We start from the raw sequence: 18,011 nt of genomic DNA on the forward strand, positions 1-18,011 counted from the left end.
AGAAAAAATATCAAAATATTTTTTAAAAATATATAAGTTTCAAAACAATATATATTAAGGGTAAAATAGATTTTTTCATATTTTATTTTATGTTTTCCACCATAACAAAATAGGATATAGAGACAGTCATTTTATTTTATATATCACTACCAAACACAATTTTGTCTTGGTCTCTTTTTTTGTCTTGTTTTAATTGTCTTCATTGTCTATGTCTCTTTTATCTATGGACAGTAACCAAACGCTATATCATGTATCGTATTCGTACATGCCACATATCTTGTTGTGTCTCTATATATCCGATATGTATTAGTGCTTCTTAGATCACTAACTCACTTTAAAAAATAAAAATCTCAGTGTCCTTTTTTCTTGCAATGGGATATTTGTGATCCTAAGTGATCATGTTTCAAATGTTACTAATTATTTTTTAATTCAATAATTTAAATTGAAAGAGAAACAAATTAATAGATAAATTATTGTAATTTTAAACATAACCTTCATGTCATTTGTTTTTAATGTAATAATTTGGATTCAATAAATATAATCAAATATTAATAAAAACCAATTGTTCTTGAAAAAACATTGTTCATCAAGCGATATTGAACAGTAAGAAAGTTATTGTTCATTAGAACAATGTAATGACGGTTTTGTTTTTCTTAAAAAAGTCCTTGAAATAGATATTCGAGGAAATTCGGTCTTTCTGCAGGGTCCATTAATCATTATCAGATTGGTTAGGGACAACTTGATTTTTTTCACATATCTTAAGCAGTAAAATGATCAAATTACTCTTAAAAACATAATTTTAAAAATTGATATCCAGGGGATTTTTTGTATTTTCAACCTTTTTTTATTTATAATCAAGTTGACTGGGACAATTTTATATTTTAACAAATATTAAATATAATTAAAAAAATCTAAAGTGATTGTTTCGTGCAATACACGCACTAGAATGTGAGACACCCGCGATCTTCTAGCAGTGCGTGCGATATCACCATGTGATCAAATATTTCTTTCCATTGTGTTGTTAGAATCATTGCAGTGTCTTCTTCTTATTGGGGTGGCGTGTGGCGTTGATGGAGGGGCAGGTTGTCACTGACGATGCTTTCTTTATTTTTTTCCCATTTTTTTCGTCTCCCATTGAAATTCATGCTAGCCATTTAAAATTTTATAATTGTCCTCTTATTTATTGAGATTTCAACTTCGATCCTTATTCTTTTGACTTTAATTTTTTTTTCTTAACATTTTTTGTAATATTTTGATTTATTTGCAATTTCATCTTTCAACCTCAATTTATGATATGTTATTTTTTCCAATATGGTTCTCAATCTTTTGATTTTTTTTTTGTTAAGTTGATTTCTCATTTTAATTTCACCCTTTAATAAAAAAAAAATTAGTTGTCCTCTAATTTATTTTATAATTTAATTTTGATCCCCCATTCTTTTAATTGCTATTTTTTTAATCCTTTTGTATAATTAATTTTTTTCACTAATTTTAAAAATAACTCAATTTATCTTGGGTTTTTTTATTTGTTATTCTTTGTTAAATTTATTTTTTAAAACAATATTAAATTTAACAAAAACAAAAAAAAAGTTTTTGATTTAAATTATATTAAGTTACTAAATATAAGCATGAGATGCTCACTCTATGATATTTTATTTGGTTTGCTTTTCCAATCATTACTATGGTGATGTGTGCGGCCTCTTTCAATGTTCTCATGCAACCTTTTACAGTGGTATTAGAACAGTCTCAATGAACTCTTTCTAGTGATGGGATAATGTCCACGTTGGATAGGTAGCAATTCTTTGGCAGCCTTTTCTTTCTTCTCCTCTCGAGTGTGATTTTGGTAGCTCATTTTTTACTGCTAATTTGTTTTGTTCAATTTATCTTTTGTAGTTGCTTATTTTTTGTTATATTATTTAATTAGTCAAGCTTATTAGGCCAAATACGACTTCTCTCCTTGTGGAGAATAAAAAAATATTTGGTCTAACCCATAACATAACACTAGCAATCAATCTAGTAATAAAATGAACATTAAAAACTCTGAAATAGTGTATTTTTATGCCTTTTTAGATCATCGATATTGATCCTCTACAAAGGTCATCTATTTACTAGAATGAGATTTGCACTTAAAAGTTCTATTATCGATATCCTCTATATACCACAACCCCAATAAATTATCTCAACCCTATGTAGTCTTAAACTATATTGTTGGTTTGCATTGCATTGCGGATTGGATTGTTTTTTTTAACATAAAAAATATCTAAGTGTTGCTAACGTGTTTTAATAAGATTTTTTTTAATCATGAACTCAAAATACGATGCTTGTTGGATGCCATCTTTTTTAAATATTGATCCAACGACCTATTGGGTGATATTTTTTAAAAAATATTAAGATAATGACATACTGAATCGACCTAGGTTAACCTATAAAATCTATGACTCGATTCATAAGATCGTGATAACTTTATAGAAAGCAAATTAAAATAAATTATTAATACTAATTTCCAACCAACTCAATATTAAAGAATGAAATAAAAAAATATTAAATTAAAAAAGGATAAAAAAACTACTTGTGTCAACTCAAGTTAACATGTCAAACCCCCAACTTAGGTCATTAGATCAAGATAACCTCAAATGACAAAGTTCAATTTCCAACCAACCCAATGTTGAACAATGAAATAAAAAAAAATACTTACAAAACAACAAAAAAATAATATGGGCTAACCTGTTAAACCCACAACTTAAATCATGAGACTGAGATAATTTTATAAAAAAACAAATAAAAAATTATGAAGCTTCATTTACAACAGCTTTAATGTTGAAGGTTGAAATGGATAAAAAAAAAACTAAATCCTTGAGACCAATTCTTAAACAACTTAATATTGAAGTACAAACTTGAAGAAGAAGCAGATTGAATTATTGGAGGTGAAATTGAAAAAAATATTCAACTAAAAAAGGATAAAAAAATAAACCAAGTCATCTCGAGTCAACCTACCAACCCATGACCTTGGTAATGAGATCAAAATAACCTCATACAAAGCAAATTAGAACAAAATATGAAGCCCATCTAAAAAATATTCAATTAAAAAAAGGACTTAAAAATTAAAGAGAGTCAACCCGGATTAATTTGTCAAAGCAGCAACCTAGATCTTGAGATTGGATAACCTCATAGAAAGCAAATAAAAAAAATTATGAAGTCCAACTTCCAACCAACTCAATATTTAAGGATGTAATTGCAAAAAAAAAAAAGATTAGAATAGACGACTAAAAAAATATCCTGAGTCAACCTGGGTTAACATGTTAAACTCATGACCTGGTCATGAGATTAGAATAAATTTATAGAAATCAAATCAAAAAAAATTACAAAACCTCACTTCCAATAGATCTAGTGTTGAAAGTTAAAATCAAAAAGAAAAAAACTAAATACATGGGACTAGTATATCAAGAAAATTACGAAGCACAATTCTCAAAAAAACTTAATATAAAAGGATAAAATTAAAAAAAAAACTAAACAAAAAAAGAAAAAAAATACAAAATATTATTATAATAAATAGTGTTTTATGCGTGTAGCTACAATAATTTATCCACGCCCTTTAGTGTTTTATTAATTCTCAAATTGTTATTATTAATAAAAAAAATCTCTTTGTTTTTTCCTTTCCAATATTATGGGATTTAAGGGTTTGTTAGCAATTATACTATAGTTAGTAGTTTAATTAGTTGTGTTCAAGTACTAAAATAAATATTTATAAGTTTTTTGTATCTCATACATAAGGATAGCAATAGGTACTCATGGGCTGAATTTTGTAATATTACCCGAACTTGATTTAAAAAAATGTACCCGAACTCGAACCCGATTTGGTTTGGGGTATCTATTGGCATCCATGTCCAAGTAGACCTGACCAAACTTAACTCAAACTCGACTCGATTAAATTTGCATTGATAAAAACAGAGCAATTCGAGAATCAATTAAATTTGCATTGATCAAATTCATTAATACACAATATTATAGAAAAAAAGGATAAGCCTCATGCATCTGAAGCATCTCAAGAAAATAAAATCCATCAAGATCAATACCAAAACCAATATAGCAAGTTAGCAATAAAGAACTTTATATACCTCCATTTGAAAATAAATTAAAATCATCAGAACCAATATATTAAAAAATAAAGCAAAATCATCAAAACCAATAAAGAGAACTCAATATACCTCTTAAAGCTCTTATCTTGTTTTACATGAGAAAATAAAACCCATCAAGATTAATAACCTAAACGAATATAGAAATAGAAATCTCAATATACTTCCTTTTTAAATAAAAAAATCAAAATCTTCAACCATATAATGAAACACACTTATAATCCCCACACAATATAAACAAGAAAACCACAAAAAATGGAAAAAAAGCTTCAAAGAAGTCACTAAACACTTACTACTAGAAAAAGAAAAAAAAACATTTGTAGTTTAATGGCAGACTTTGATGCATAAGAACCCATACTTTATCTTTCTTTAAAACACCGCCTTCATCACTTTATAAATCCCTTCCTTCAAGAAAAAAAAAACAAAAAAAAGGCTTTGGAGTTATTGTAAAGAAAAGGAGACTGAAAATAAAGCTTAAAAGAAAAAATAAATAAATAAGAGAAAGAGAGGCCTAGAAAGGGAAGTATAGTTAGGGAAGGATAAAGAAAAGAATAGAAGTCAACTGAAAGGGCAGATGGGCAACTAGGAAATGACAACCCTAATTAGGTTTGGTACAATTTTAGTTTTTTTAGTCTTTAGGGTTTATAATTTAGTTTGGGCAGGGTTTTGGGTCGGGAAAGATAATATTCATATCCTACTCAAATCCGACTTTTCTACTTCGAATATTACCCTAACCTGAACATGTAAAGAAATTCATACTCATATGGATCAGGTCGGGTTGGTATCCAACGGATAGGGGTAAATCTTTCATCCCTCCTCATACATGCCCGGGGAGAACTAAATTTATTTTTGGCAGTGTAATGCGGTATAGTTGAAATTGTTTTATTTTTTAATCTTAATTATAGTTTTAAAAGTGTTCAGTTGATTAATAGAGGTTAGTTTTACATGTACTTGATTGAAAACCCTCCACTTAAAATCTTGATTATTAAAAATTATATTTTTTAGATTTTTTTAATTTATCTTTTTAAATTGTAAATGCAAGAACTAGTAAGATGTCAAAAACACGCCAAGAAAAGAGGGGCGACCTTAATCGATGCCTGAGGGTCCCCAAAAGCGAAAAAGGGACAAAAATGTTGTTCGTTAATGTTATAACATCGTCTGTGAATGTACGACCCATTTCACATGCGATTCACTTATTACAAAGGAACTCCATTATTGCACTGTAGCAAGCACATAGGACACCCATCTTTTTTGCAACATTCGAGGCCTGCCTTTCGACCAAATGTACTAGGAAAATTCAGTAGAGCGAAGACCACTGTGCACTGTGCCCTACTTCAAGAAGTTATCAGATGAAACGTCGTAAATTGTTCAGAATATTGCATTAAATGAAGACAGGGTGATTGATTTGATAAGCTTCTCCTTAAAAATATGTTCATGATTACCATCTTACATTTTCAGTTTGTTTGCGAGCCTCGTTAGTTTTGTATCTCTTGCTTCTTAACTCATTATCGCAAGCTTGCAGCCCAAGGAACTACTGGCAAGTTTCGTTTCCTTGTCCACACCAAATGCAAGCTTCAAAAGACATGTTCATGTTCTTCCTGATCAAGGACCGCATACATAAATTGGGTGGGGAGAGCATCATTTTCAAAATAAAAACAATTTAAAAAAAAATTAAAGGTGTTTTTGGAAAGAAAAAAGCGTGGAACAGAGTAATAATTATCTTGCATTGAAATCTCGTGTTGCTTGTTGGAGGTGATCGAAACATGTCAGGTCAGTTTCAATGTAGAATTAAACCCACACTATATTCTTTTTTCTCCAATAAATCGGCTCCTTTTGCCTGCATATGCATTTGGGCCATGGCAAAATCCTCATGCCTTTTCCACCACCCTGCGTCCAAATCAAATCTTATTGATTATTTTTAACCAGTGGAAATTGGAATGTTAGCTATATATATTTGGTGGTTAGTAACTTTATTTCATGATTTGCAGGGAGGGAGTAATTAGTGGTATTTTATTGATTATTTTTTATATTTATCTTGAAGAAAGAGACAGACACAAAGAAAAAAATAAAATGAAACTAAATGATAATAATATCTCTTATTATGATTCCTCTCTCTTACTTTCATCTATTTTTTCTTTAAAATGAATCTAGACAATAACTAATAAAATACTACTAATTACCATAAATTTTCTTATTACTAGTTACTCTTTATAGTATTAGTGCTAGGGATGCATTTGAGCACCACAAAGAGTTGTAGAACTATATTGTAACTTTAAAATATGAGGTGATGTATTATGACCCGTATAAACTTATAATTATGTATTTAGTTAATAACATAATATATTTATACATCTCATTCGCATACTATAAACTTATAAATTATGTATATAAATAATGTGCTAGAAGGTTAAGTGGGCCATGATCATTGATGAAAAATATTACCGTCGAGCTAGCGGGTAAGGCGCCGAGCCCATTAACAACTCGTCGCCTCCTGAAAAACGAGCAGTTTTTTTATATGTGTGGCCCATAATACTCTCTTTGATTTATTTATTTTTAAAAAAAAACAATTAAAGAAAAAATGTAATTGCACCTAGTACACAATAATGAGCACAAAACACGAAGCGTCTATCAGCATATGATGCATTGCTGCATTGGTCAGAACAATCACTCTCACGTTTTAATTTCAATTTCAATTTCATCTCCGGAGTGGACAATGTCCGCAAACTTCCTAAAGTATTCCTCCTTTTTCACATATATTAACAGAAAACCAAACTAGCTAAATGTTTCCCTGTAAATTTAAATAGTATAATGATTTTATTCTTTTAAGACAAAATTATTGGATTAGCTAACGGGTTTTATTTTATTTTTTTATATTTTTTTTTATCATTTAATTTATTTCAGAGTTGATTATTTTATTTAATTTATTTTTACATTGAGTTATTTTAATCTCACAAATAATGCTTGAATTTAACACGTTAACTCGAGTCATATTTTTTTAATTTTTTAAAAAAAATTGATTTTGTTTCAATTTGTCCTTTGATATTGATTTACTAGTAATTGTGTTTTATATTTTTTTTTACTTTTTTATAGAATTATTTTATTCTCATTTAATTTTTGTTTTTTTATCAAATAAAATTATTAAGACCTTTAAAAATTATTTAGAGGATATCTTTTTTATAGTAATGATAAACGTTTTTTTTTTATTAATCAATGCTGTTTTTCTTTTGTTTTTTTATAATTATATTTTTAAATTAACCAAACTTATTAAACTCATTTAAATAATAATCCAGATCCCAGATTATTTTGTTCCTTTAAAAATATTTTAATAGTTTGATCGGTCCACATAATAGTACACATATCACAACGACCTAGCTATCTAGTGAAATCTATATTCATGTAGCTATCCACCATGTCTTATTCTTGTATCTAGCTAAAATGAACAGAAAACTCTTGGAGTGTGTGTGTGTGTATTGTTTCAATACATGTATGCTTGCAATTGTGATGCAATTCGGCTACAAATTTGCAACCAAATACACGCAGTCACAAAGTCTCTTGCAAATTGTGCCAGCTTTTGTAGTTTTGCCCCCTCTCTGAAGCTCTGAGGTTAACAGGAAAGTGTTTGCAATTACATGAAGCAATTTTTTGAGGGTCATTCAGCAGGGGACGATGTCCTCAACACCGAATCGAAAGACTAGATCTTGAGGCTTTATTTGCAGTCACAAAAGCAAGTGCCAGCCAATTATCTAAGCAAGAGTTTTCTCACTGCTTGCCTTTATTTATTTGCTTTCTCAACTTTTTTTTCTGGACAATTAATGTAATATAAAGTAGTAAGATAAAATCTATAGAGACCGATCAAAAGATTCTTTGGAGATTTTGAGAACTGCCAAAGAAGCCTCGAGTCTTTTTTTCCATCGAAAGGATTTTAACTAGTAGAACTTCTATGTACTAGAAGTTTATCAAGGACGCCATTAAGTTTATTAAGAACTTCCATGTGCTCTTGCGAGACCAGGACGGCTACTCCTCCTTGAACTGTTACAATTTTAACTGCAATACCTACCAGGGATGTTGTTTGGTGCCGCCAGTGCCAATGCTTCTCCCACAAGATGATAGTTATGGCACTCGTGGTGGAAATCTAGCCCCATCGAACTCCTCCAATGGGTTGATTCTTCTTTACGATTTTCCTGCTTTCGTAAAGGAAATTCCTCGTTTATTGTCTATGACCCTTCCAATGCCGATTACATCACCCTCCCTATAGCTCCATCTCTGGTTGAAAAACCAGATACTTCCTTAAGAATCAAAGGGTTTCTTGTATATGGCTTTGCCTTTGATCCGTACTCTATCAACCCTAAGTTTACTGTTGCAGAGCTTACTGATGACGGTGGTTTTATACGAGTAAATATCTACACTTCCATTAGCAAAACATGGACGACAGGTACTTATCCTGCAATTGAGCCTATGGACAATTTTATGTTGTCTGGACCCTCGGTATCCTTTACAGATGCTCTTCATTGGTTGTTGGAATCATCTGGTGTGATTGCCTATACCATCAGGAACAAAAAATCACACGAGTTCACATCTGTGCTAGGGGATTTAGCCTGTGTTGATGATGAAGGGTATTGCAATTGTGTTAGGAAGATGATGGATTCTGGCAGAGATGGTTATTTCCAATACAAATGCACTTGCAGGTATTTAGGAGAGTCTATAGATCATCTTATTTATGTTTGAGCTACCGGGAATGCTGAGTTTTCGGTATAGACTCTCGATGATTACTATCGTAGCATCTGGTCTCCAAGGCATTGCATTGTAATCAATAACCTGCCGGCCGACTCACTGTTATATGGGAAGTTCCTGGCTTTTGATAGAAAGGATGTTAATGTTATACTCTTTAGGGTGAAGAGACAGGTTTTTTCATACAATCATATCAAAGCACAACTCAGGGAGGTCTGCAACATTCAAAAAGAATATGAAGATGATGAAATTTGCTCTGGCTTCATCTTGACTTGCGAGGTTTCAACAATTCCCCCTCCCTCAGGTCAATTGACTCTTCTTTTATTTTTTCTTTTTCCTTGACAATTCAATGAATGGAAGTTTGCAGCTAATTCTGCACAAATTCCTCCAGCCAATGTATCTTGCTGATCATATTTCTATCCTTAGGTATGCCCAGGACAAAGGCAGAAACAGGTATTGCTGTAGAAACATCAAGAAACACATATGTAAATAGCCCAGAAAATACAAGGATTCTTGTCTATTTCCATGAAGGAAATGCTGAACTGGCCAGGACAGTCACTCTTACCCATCAACCTGGGTTCAATTGGATCCCGGCGTATAATTTTCAGCGTCCATTTTGAAGATATTTTAATGTCACTTCTACAGATGATCACCATATGCATCGTAAGTAAACTTCTTCTGGCTTGAGCAATGCAACACAGGTATTCTATCCATTTGCTAATAATAAATCTTCTTCTTGTTTATCAGTTGCATCAAGTGCTTATAATGATTTTGTTCGAACTGAAGCTTCCATTTATGGATTCCTCGGAGGCCGCAAGTGATCTTTTGTATCTATTAATTTCAGCGGTTTTAAACGCAAGCCATGTGATTGTTCTAATTTGAGAAGTGGTGGGCAGTGCTTTCATTTCGATTTTTATTATGTTTCTCTGAATCTTCTGCTCTGCTGCTTTCTCAGGTTGTCGCCGAAATTGATGAAAAGGTACTCTTGCAGCTTGAATTTTCACATGGCCAAGATGAACTCAAGCCTCAACATTTTACAGTCCTGTGTCTTATTGGAGTTCTGTGGCCATGATTGCCTCGTAAGCTCCTTAGAAAGAGTTTTTTCATGGTTATGTCTTGTGTGAATTTAGATACATCACTCTAGTTAATGTCAGGTGCAAGAAATACTCCGGCGGACTACGGTTTGCCTTTGTAGCGTCAACCTTCTTTTTTTTGCGCATTCTTTATCCTTTCTCTAGGCTAAGAGGAAAATTTTTAAAATTTTCAATTTCTGGGGCCACTGATATGGCTATATGGATGCATGATTTTATGAGATGTAGCTCTGCGTTGGATGTTGATTTTAGGGATTTTTGTCTCTTTAAATTATATATGGCAATGGTAATTGAAACTCTTCATGTTTATTGTTTATTTAGAGCATAGAAAAAATTATATTTCAAAGTATTTTTTGCTCAGAGATGCATTAAAATAATTTTTTTTATTTTAAAATTTATTTTTAATATCAGTATACTAAAATAATAAAAAAACACAAAAAAAATTAATTAAAAACAATCAAAAAATGGTGAAATAATGGTTCAACCGCAATGCTAAAAATGCTATTAGTCATTCAAACCAAACCGAATAGTTAGTGTTTTTTTTTATTTTTCTTTTTTGGTTAAAAAGTAATTGTGATTTGATTTTGGTTAATGAGTATTTCAATTTAGGTTATGGTTTTTATGATAGCCGAAACAAAAGAATCTTATGTATTTTTGATGTTTTTATATTAAGTATTGAGATTTTACAATTATTTCATTTACTATAATAATAACTCATTTCATGCCTTAAATATATTTATTTTATATTTTTTTATCATGGTATTGAAACTTATTTTATGTTGAAATCATTTATTTGATTGTTAGTAATATAAATAGATTTTTTTTATGACTTGAGAATATTTTAAAAGGCAAAACCTATTTGGCTGTGATTATTATATTTTCTATTATTGTCCACTCAAGTTTTATCGAGAGAAAAAAATAGTGGATATTCAAATTGGTCAGCCATTCCAGTTACTGTTATTATAGCTAAAACGCCTACTTGTTTTAGATGTTAGGACCGCAAGGATCCTTAAAAGAGAAGCACACGTTGAATTTAACTCGTGAAGAATCCAGTGATGCAGTAGATGAAACCCTAACTAGCATAGCCCTCCTTTGCCTTCGTCAGCAAAACACAAACTGGATAAGCTCCCAGGAAATGATGGCCGAGCAACATGAAACTTATTCCATGTGATTCTTAGACAAGTTCATCACAGGCAGCCAAGGACGTGACAAGCGTTAAATGAACAAAGAGAGCACAAATTAAAGAGAACAGTATGATTTCATTTCCGTGGAGATATAACAATTACGAGTACATACAAATTACACACCATACTCCTAGTCATATGGGCAAGCCCAAAAACAGTGATCAGATCACTAGTACAGGCAGATATCCTCGCTTGAATCCTTGAACAAACTCAAAATCAGTCTCCTGACCCAGGTGACCATAATCACATGGTGCTGGTATTCTACATGTCTAACGACACTTGCTTATTCTCGTGATGTTCGGTGTTTTAAGAATCAAGCATTCCTTTAATAGTGCTATTAACTTATCTAGCAACTTGAAGATAATGCATTGCATGGCTATACAGTCTTTACATGGAGAATAGAATGGCAGAATACAAAAGCCCCTATTGCTCTTTGGGGAAAGATACTTGTCCTGCAGAAACCCAGCACACTGCTTAAAAAACAGCCTCTATTGCTACGTCAGTGTTATGCAATCATAAGTTCTGGCTGATTGGACCCTATCTATCATCAGGGGGCAGTGTTGGACTTTTGGAGCACATATCAATCTTGTGCAGCTCCTTCATCCGACTAGCCGGATTGCATAAACCTGATATTGTTCATTGATCCATTAATTAAGGTTTTAGAAAACAGCAGAAAATAATACAAGCATTCGCCATATTTTGGTACTACATTTAATTAAGAAAAAATCCTGATATTGTCTATTTATTAGTTTGCATTCCATAACATAACTACAGTCAAAATGTATGGCTTTGATGGCTACTGAAAGAAACCTTAATGGCATACAACTACAGAAATGGTATTGTTTTGTTGTAATATGGGAGCTTCAGATTTTACCATATACTAGTTCAAGAAACTGATATATTCATTCTTCTTGTGTTTCCACAACAAGAATTCGATGGACCAGAGAAAATGCATTTGCCCAATCGCTTGCATGAAAAGGGCAATGTCTTTAGGAATTCAAGGAATAGAGAATTACCAGAACATTTAGGAATATCCCAAACTGCTATAGATGTTGGAGTGCATCGGGGATCACATATGGCTCGGTTATCTTCATGATAAACATTCATTGCAAGCATCCATGATCCAATGGTGACATCCTCATTGCTGAACATTCTCAAACTGAAAGCTAGAAGATGCATCTAATTACCAAGAGCACGTCCAAAGGAAAACAAGACTACAGCATGACAATGACTTGAAGAGAAAGGAAGAGAATAAAAAGGCTTCTGTATAAAAACTTGGTCGAATAAGCAAATTCAGTAGCACTTGATAAAGAAAAATATTGCCACTGAATCCAAATGAAATTTGGATCGGTATGCAGTTCAGATAACACAAACCAGAAGAATTAGTGGACATCATCTTTTAATCCAACCTAATTTTTTCTATGTTATGGCAGAATAGCTACAAATCTAACTAATGTAAGGGCTTGTAACTGCAGCCATACTGTTTCCTCTTTTAAAATAGCTTCTATATCCAAGAGATCTGCTCCTGATAAATAAGGTATTTAGATAATGGCCTAGGGGACAATTGAGGAATCGGGATGATGAGAAAGAACACCAAGGAGAAGGGAGTCAATCATCTTATCATAAACAAGTTCTCAAAGACAGGCATTTAAAGTTGGACAGTATATTGAAGTGAGGCATTGAAGACATAAAAGCTACCATTGGCAAGCATAATCACCGAGAGTAAAATTTAATATGGCAAGATTAAAGAATTAAAGGCTCTAAATCAAAACTGAATTTACTGGTGTTTATAGTTCTAAATTGTAACCCTTTTCAAAATCCATTTCTTGTGATCCAACTTCAAACTTGACATGAATCCGATTTTCAATTTGCACATAACAATTAACATGGAAAGCCATCAACTGATCAATAAAAGAAAATTATGCTGAAGTCTACTGAAACCTCCATCAAAACAATAATCATACTTAGTCATGCAAAGTATGTTATTAGAAGTGCAGATTATTAAGTTGGCTGGCTGGACACATAGAATGACAAACATAAGAAATCAATGCAAAAAAGTCCTCCATAAATGACAGACCTGTTATTTCTAGCAGATGCTAATGAAGCCACAACCTCTGCAGAAAGAACATATATAGGTCCATAAGCATGCAGGAAGTACTCATTTCCAATCAGATGTCCTGATTTCTCAAACCTGAAATTGTTGAAAAATTACCAAAATCATGCAACTGGCAAGAACTCATGCCAACGAACTGTAAAAAATATTGACAAATCCAACAGTAAAAAATATGTGATGATTAGATACCATTTCATTTTAGGATCAGTGATCACTGGTCCTTTCTTCATGCATCCAATATAAGTTAGTGAATGGGTTCTTTCCTTAGCGAGAAGAGTTGCAAGGCGATCTAACAAAGAAAAAAATATCAACATTAATTGCAGTATACCTCGCTAATAAACCATTACACTTGCTATTGTATACCTGGGCGCAAATAGATATCATCATCAGCTTTGACATAATAATCTGCTTCAAAAAGCTTAAAGGCTGCCTTGAAAAAGGCCAACCTAGTAACAGGAGAAAGGTATTACTCCACAAGTTATCAATTCAATCCACATTAGGAAACCTTAATGCAGAAAAGGAACTATTACGTTTTGTATGGAAGCTTTAGATATTCTTCCTCGACATCTATGAGCATGAAATCTCTGTACTTATCCACCTCTTTCTCAAGCTGGGCCATTTTCTTTGCATCCTTTGAGCGCCCTATTACGTACCTAAATGCTAAACCAGTAGCTTGCTCCAACCTACAATAATGCAGCAGTGAACTTGACCTTTTCAATAAGATCATAGCATGCTGGATCCATAAACAACCTGATTTCAAAGCAAAACTTCACAGCAGAAAAAAGACTCTAACTAGGATAGAGAAAATATCGATAAATTATGTGTGAGCAAAAAACAAAACATTGCATATCTGACTTGAACAGCATTATAGGCTCAGACAGAAATTGATAAAATCTATTCCTCGACCTTCAAATTGAAGAGCTCATAGAGCTGGGATTATCAATGACATCACTGCCACCAAGTTCCTAAAGACTGGAAATTATCAAAGTATAATAAAATATCTTACTCTTAGAATGTTATTAGGCTCAGGCAGAAATTGAAAACATATACTCCTCGACCTTCCAATTGAAGATCTCATAGAGCTGGGATTATCAATGATCATCATAGCCAGCAAGTTCCTCAAGACTTGAGATTATAAAAGTACAATGAATGAGAACAGTGTTATAGGCTCAGACAGAAAATGATAACATCTATTCCTGGACCTTCAAATTGAAGGTCTCATAGAGCTGGGATTATCAATGACATCACTGCCACCAAGTTCCTGAAGACTTGAGATTATAAAAGCAAAATGAACTAGAACAATGTTAGAGGCTCAGACAGAAACTGATAGCATCTATTCTTGGACCTTCAAATTGAAGATCTCATAGAGCTGGGATTATCAATGGCATCACTGCCACCAAGTTTCTGAAGACTTGAGATTATAAAAGCAAAATGAACTAGAACAGTGTTATAGGCTCAGACTGAAATTGATAACATCTATTCCTGGACCTTCAAATTGAAGATCTCATAGAGCTGGGATTATCAATGACATCACCGCCACCAAGTTTCTCAAGACTCAAAGAGTCAAAATTACTAAATTATAATCAAATATCTTACTCGAAGAATGTTATAGGCTCGGACAGAAATACTAGAACAGTGTTATAGGCTCAGACAGAAATTGACAACATCTATTCCTGGACCTTCAAATTGAAGGTCTCATAGAGCTGGGATTATCAATGACATCACTGCCACCAAGTTCCTCAAGACTCAAAATTACTAAACTATAATGAAATATCTTACTTGAAGAATGTTACTAGGCTCAGACAGAAATACTAGAACAATGTTATAGGCTCAGACAGAAATTGATAACATCTATTCCTAGATCTTCAAATTGAAGATCTCATAGAGCTGGGATTATCAATGACATCACTGCCACCAATTTCTCAAGACTCAAAATTACTTAACTATAATGATATATCTTACTCAAAGAATATTATTAAGCTCAGACAGAAATACTAGAACAGTGTTATAGGCTCAGACAGAAATTGATAACATCTATTCCTGGATCTTCAAATTGAAGATCTCATAGAGCTGGGATTATCAATGACATCACTGCCACCAAGTTTCCCCAAGCAAAATCTTACTAGAATGTGTTGCAAAAGAGAGAAGACATGATATTCATCTCTCCTTCCATTAACTCATGGCCCCATTTGGCTCCCCCGAATAGGAATGAGATGAGGATGCGATTTTCATTTAATAAAATTCAGATTTTCATTATTATGAAATGCAATCTACACGGCCTATACAGAGTAATTTCTTCAACTTAAAAAATAAATCGGTATTTATAGAATTACCCCATATAGTAAGAAAACAGAAAAGAATATAAAAGTGACTAAACAATTAAAAACATCGTATTTGCTAATAAATCATCATTGCTGATATTGATTAAAAAAAACATAAAACACCTCTCAAGTTCTCGACTTTGTACACAAAAATCATGATTTTACCTCAAAAGTCCATCTGGGTCAGAAGGAAACCAAGTACTTCTAAGTGCAGCCCGGCGATCACCCGATTCAAACCCGGTTTGAATCCCGACAAAGCCAAGAAGCTTAGGCCTGTCAATCAATGCCCCGTTATCATCACCTCGGGTTCTACCCGAACCCGAATAAAATGCTCGAAAAGTGTCCTCGGATCTGCCACAGCGAAAAACAGGAACAGGTTTGGGTCTGCGGATCGCTGAGATAGCGAAGATCGTGCCAGAAAGTCCAATGAGAAGGGAGATGAGTGAAAAGACTATAAGAGGTAGAGGGTAGCGGGTTGAAGGAGGTATAAAATTGGGTTTTGATGGTTTTGAAGTTCTGGGATTGATGGTGGTTGGGATGGCGGAGGATGAGGGGTGGCGGTGAGAAAAGAGGGGCATTTGATTTGGTGGAGAGAGCCACCGTGTTGGGTTTTAACTGGAAGAGTGGAAGTGAAACTGAAGTGGAAGTAGGGTTTTAAGGATGGTATAAATACTGTTACCTACTTATAAGCACCAACGCTATGCTATTGCCTGATTTACATGCTTTTTTTTACTGCACAGTGGTTTGGTAAAAGTAAAAACAATTAAAAAATAAAAGAGAGTTTAGTAGTATTTTAGAGTGTATTTTATTTAAAAATATATTAAATTAATAATTTTTGTATTTTTAAAATTATAATTTTAACATTATCACATTAAAAAAATTTCAAAAATACAGTTTGTACGCAAAAACAAAAACCACCTTACTTCTCACAGCATTGCCCTAATATTTGAACACCATGGCTAAAAAACAAAGAGGATACCTTCTTCTTAATGAAGGGACCATGTTGACGGATCGTTCTTCCAGTTCTTTGAACGATTAAACTTTCATTTTCCTAAAAGGCATGGCCTTTACAGTTTACAAGCAGCATCTAAGAAGGATGTAGCTACTTTCGAGAGAGAAAACACTCAAGGAGGCTAGAGGCATCGCCGCCCAAAGGCCAACGAATCCCATTAAAAGAGGATTTGGAAATGCTTTGGGTTGTGAAAGACGATTGATTCCACAAGGAAGGAAGGAAGAGGGTTCTGGTAGTAATGAGCGGCTGTGAAGTGGAAGAGAATGGCGAGGAAGATCGTTATGTATTTATAGCAGGGTTGCACATGTTAAAGACTCGTGATTTTAACGTTTTACCCTAGCCGTAATTAATATCCATATGGTTGCCAATATACATGTCCGGGTCGGTTCGGGTCGGGTCGGGTCGGTTTTCAAAATAATGACCCATGATCTGACCGATAGATCCATTTTCCAGCATTTTGGGTCCGGATTTATTTGTTAATTTAGACTGCATATATTTTTCACTAGCTCTCACGTTAGCACAGTGAAATAAACGCAGCAGTTTGGTTGATATAGCTGCGGTACTCCCTGAAAATTTGAGTTTAAAATACAGATTTTATACAGTTTTTATATATTTTTTAATTAAATTTTGTAAATATTCCATCTACTTTTTATTATTTGTAGAAAAACCAAAATATTTTATCTAAATATTTTATATATACTTTTTACTGTATATAAACTTTAATAGCAATAATTTTGAAACACGTATCTAAATCCAATTAATTATAATTAAAATTAATTTTTTAAAATTATAACCATAAACATTACCTCGGAAACAAACTCAAACTGTAAACCTTGAAAACTCCCTTTTTATTCTCCAGGAGATCAAACTGAAATCAGTTGCAACTCAAACCTTTGTTCCTTAAAAAGATAATATATAGATAACAAACTACTTAACCAAACCAAACCTGCTTATGCACTAGATTATTGCCACTTTCTTAGCATTCTTTAATGGGTTCTTCTCGTTCAGTTCGGAAAATTTGAGATTCAATGTTGAATCTGGGTTTTTAATTAAATTAAACAACAAATTAACATGGTAAAACTTTTTTGATCTGACTAGAATTTTAGTAATTTAGCTAACCTGTTTAGACTTGATTTAATCAATACTAGATAAATAAAAAATAAAAAAATGACACGAGATATTTTAATAAAAACAGGTGACCCAAGACTCAAAAAAAATACTCTGAATCATGCAGATCATAGTTTTTAAAATGCAATCCTTGCATGTTCTCATAAAAATGCAGTACTTGCAAACAATATGGCTGTAGCAAATAAGATGGGCACCGCCCTCGTGAGTGGCCCAGCTAGAGCTTCAGCCTTCAGGCGGTAGATCTTAGGATGCTACACAGAAAGAAGATGAACCATTTTTTGTTTATCTAGTTCACAGACTGCCT

The 18,011-nt window shown here is 32.8% G+C and overlaps 1 protein-coding gene and 8 non-coding genes across 10 annotated transcripts; all 9 read right to left on the minus strand.

Annotated features, from left to right (window-relative positions):
• Positions 1–11,188: 11,188 nt before the first annotated feature.
• On the minus strand, positions 11,189–16,840 carry LOC133690000 (probable beta-1,3-galactosyltransferase 12). Of its 2 annotated transcripts, none has more exons than XR_009841374.1 (8): positions 16,547–16,840; positions 15,733–16,299; positions 13,777–13,929; positions 13,610–13,692; positions 13,436–13,535; positions 13,211–13,324; positions 12,150–12,299; positions 11,189–11,759 (listed from the first exon to the last, which is right to left on the minus strand). XR_009841374.1 is itself a non-coding variant. In XM_062110131.1 (8 exons), the coding sequence occupies exons 2-8, from the start codon at positions 16,143–16,145 to the stop codon at positions 11,671–11,673; spliced, it is 1,095 nt and encodes a 364-aa protein (XP_061966115.1). In that variant the 5' UTR covers positions 16,146–16,299; positions 16,547–16,839; the 3' UTR covers positions 11,189–11,670. The 2 variants fall into 2 exon arrangements, 1 of the variants encoding a protein (XP_061966115.1); XM_062110131.1 differs by having other exon boundaries at positions 12,150–12,292; positions 16,547–16,839.
• Positions 14,112–14,206, minus strand: LOC133690408 (small nucleolar RNA snoR69Y). Its single transcript, XR_009841439.1, has one exon. It is a non-coding gene; the product is annotated as a small nucleolar RNA snoR69Y (small nucleolar RNA).
• On the minus strand, positions 14,264–14,359 carry LOC133690404 (small nucleolar RNA snoR69Y). Its single transcript, XR_009841435.1, has one exon. It is a non-coding gene; the product is annotated as a small nucleolar RNA snoR69Y (small nucleolar RNA).
• Positions 14,408–14,502, minus strand: LOC133690406 (small nucleolar RNA snoR69Y). Its single transcript, XR_009841437.1, has one exon. It is a non-coding gene; the product is annotated as a small nucleolar RNA snoR69Y (small nucleolar RNA).
• Positions 14,551–14,647, minus strand: LOC133690412 (small nucleolar RNA snoR69Y). The gene has a single exon (XR_009841443.1). It is a non-coding gene; the product is annotated as a small nucleolar RNA snoR69Y (small nucleolar RNA).
• LOC133690407 (small nucleolar RNA snoR69Y) lies at positions 14,694–14,788 on the minus strand. Its single transcript, XR_009841438.1, has one exon. It is a non-coding gene; the product is annotated as a small nucleolar RNA snoR69Y (small nucleolar RNA).
• On the minus strand, positions 14,885–14,979 carry LOC133690405 (small nucleolar RNA snoR69Y). Its single transcript, XR_009841436.1, has one exon. It is a non-coding gene; the product is annotated as a small nucleolar RNA snoR69Y (small nucleolar RNA).
• On the minus strand, positions 15,069–15,163 carry LOC133690409 (small nucleolar RNA snoR69Y). Its single transcript, XR_009841440.1, has one exon. It is a non-coding gene; the product is annotated as a small nucleolar RNA snoR69Y (small nucleolar RNA).
• On the minus strand, positions 15,252–15,346 carry LOC133690410 (small nucleolar RNA snoR69Y). Its single transcript, XR_009841441.1, has one exon. It is a non-coding gene; the product is annotated as a small nucleolar RNA snoR69Y (small nucleolar RNA).
• Positions 16,841–18,011: the final 1,171 nt, after the last annotated feature.

Source organism: Populus nigra, chromosome 3, assembly GCF_951802175.1.
Source record: "Populus nigra chromosome 3, ddPopNigr1.1, whole genome shotgun sequence".
NCBI classification, from domain to species: domain Eukaryota; kingdom Viridiplantae; phylum Streptophyta; class Magnoliopsida; order Malpighiales; family Salicaceae; genus Populus; species Populus nigra.

Coding starts and splice junctions, on each gene's coding strand:
- LOC133690000 (XM_062110131.1), bottom strand. CDS start 16,145: ATGCCCCTCTTTTCTCACCGCCACCCCTCATCCTCCGCCATCCCAACC. Junction 13,536..13,609: donor TGATATCTATTTGCGCCCAG/GTATACAATAGC, acceptor TTTCTTTGTTAG/ATCGCCTTGCAACTCTTCTC. Junction 13,325..13,435: donor ACTGATCCTAAAATGAAATG/GTATCTAATCAT, acceptor CAACAATTTCAG/GTTTGAGAAATCAGGACATC.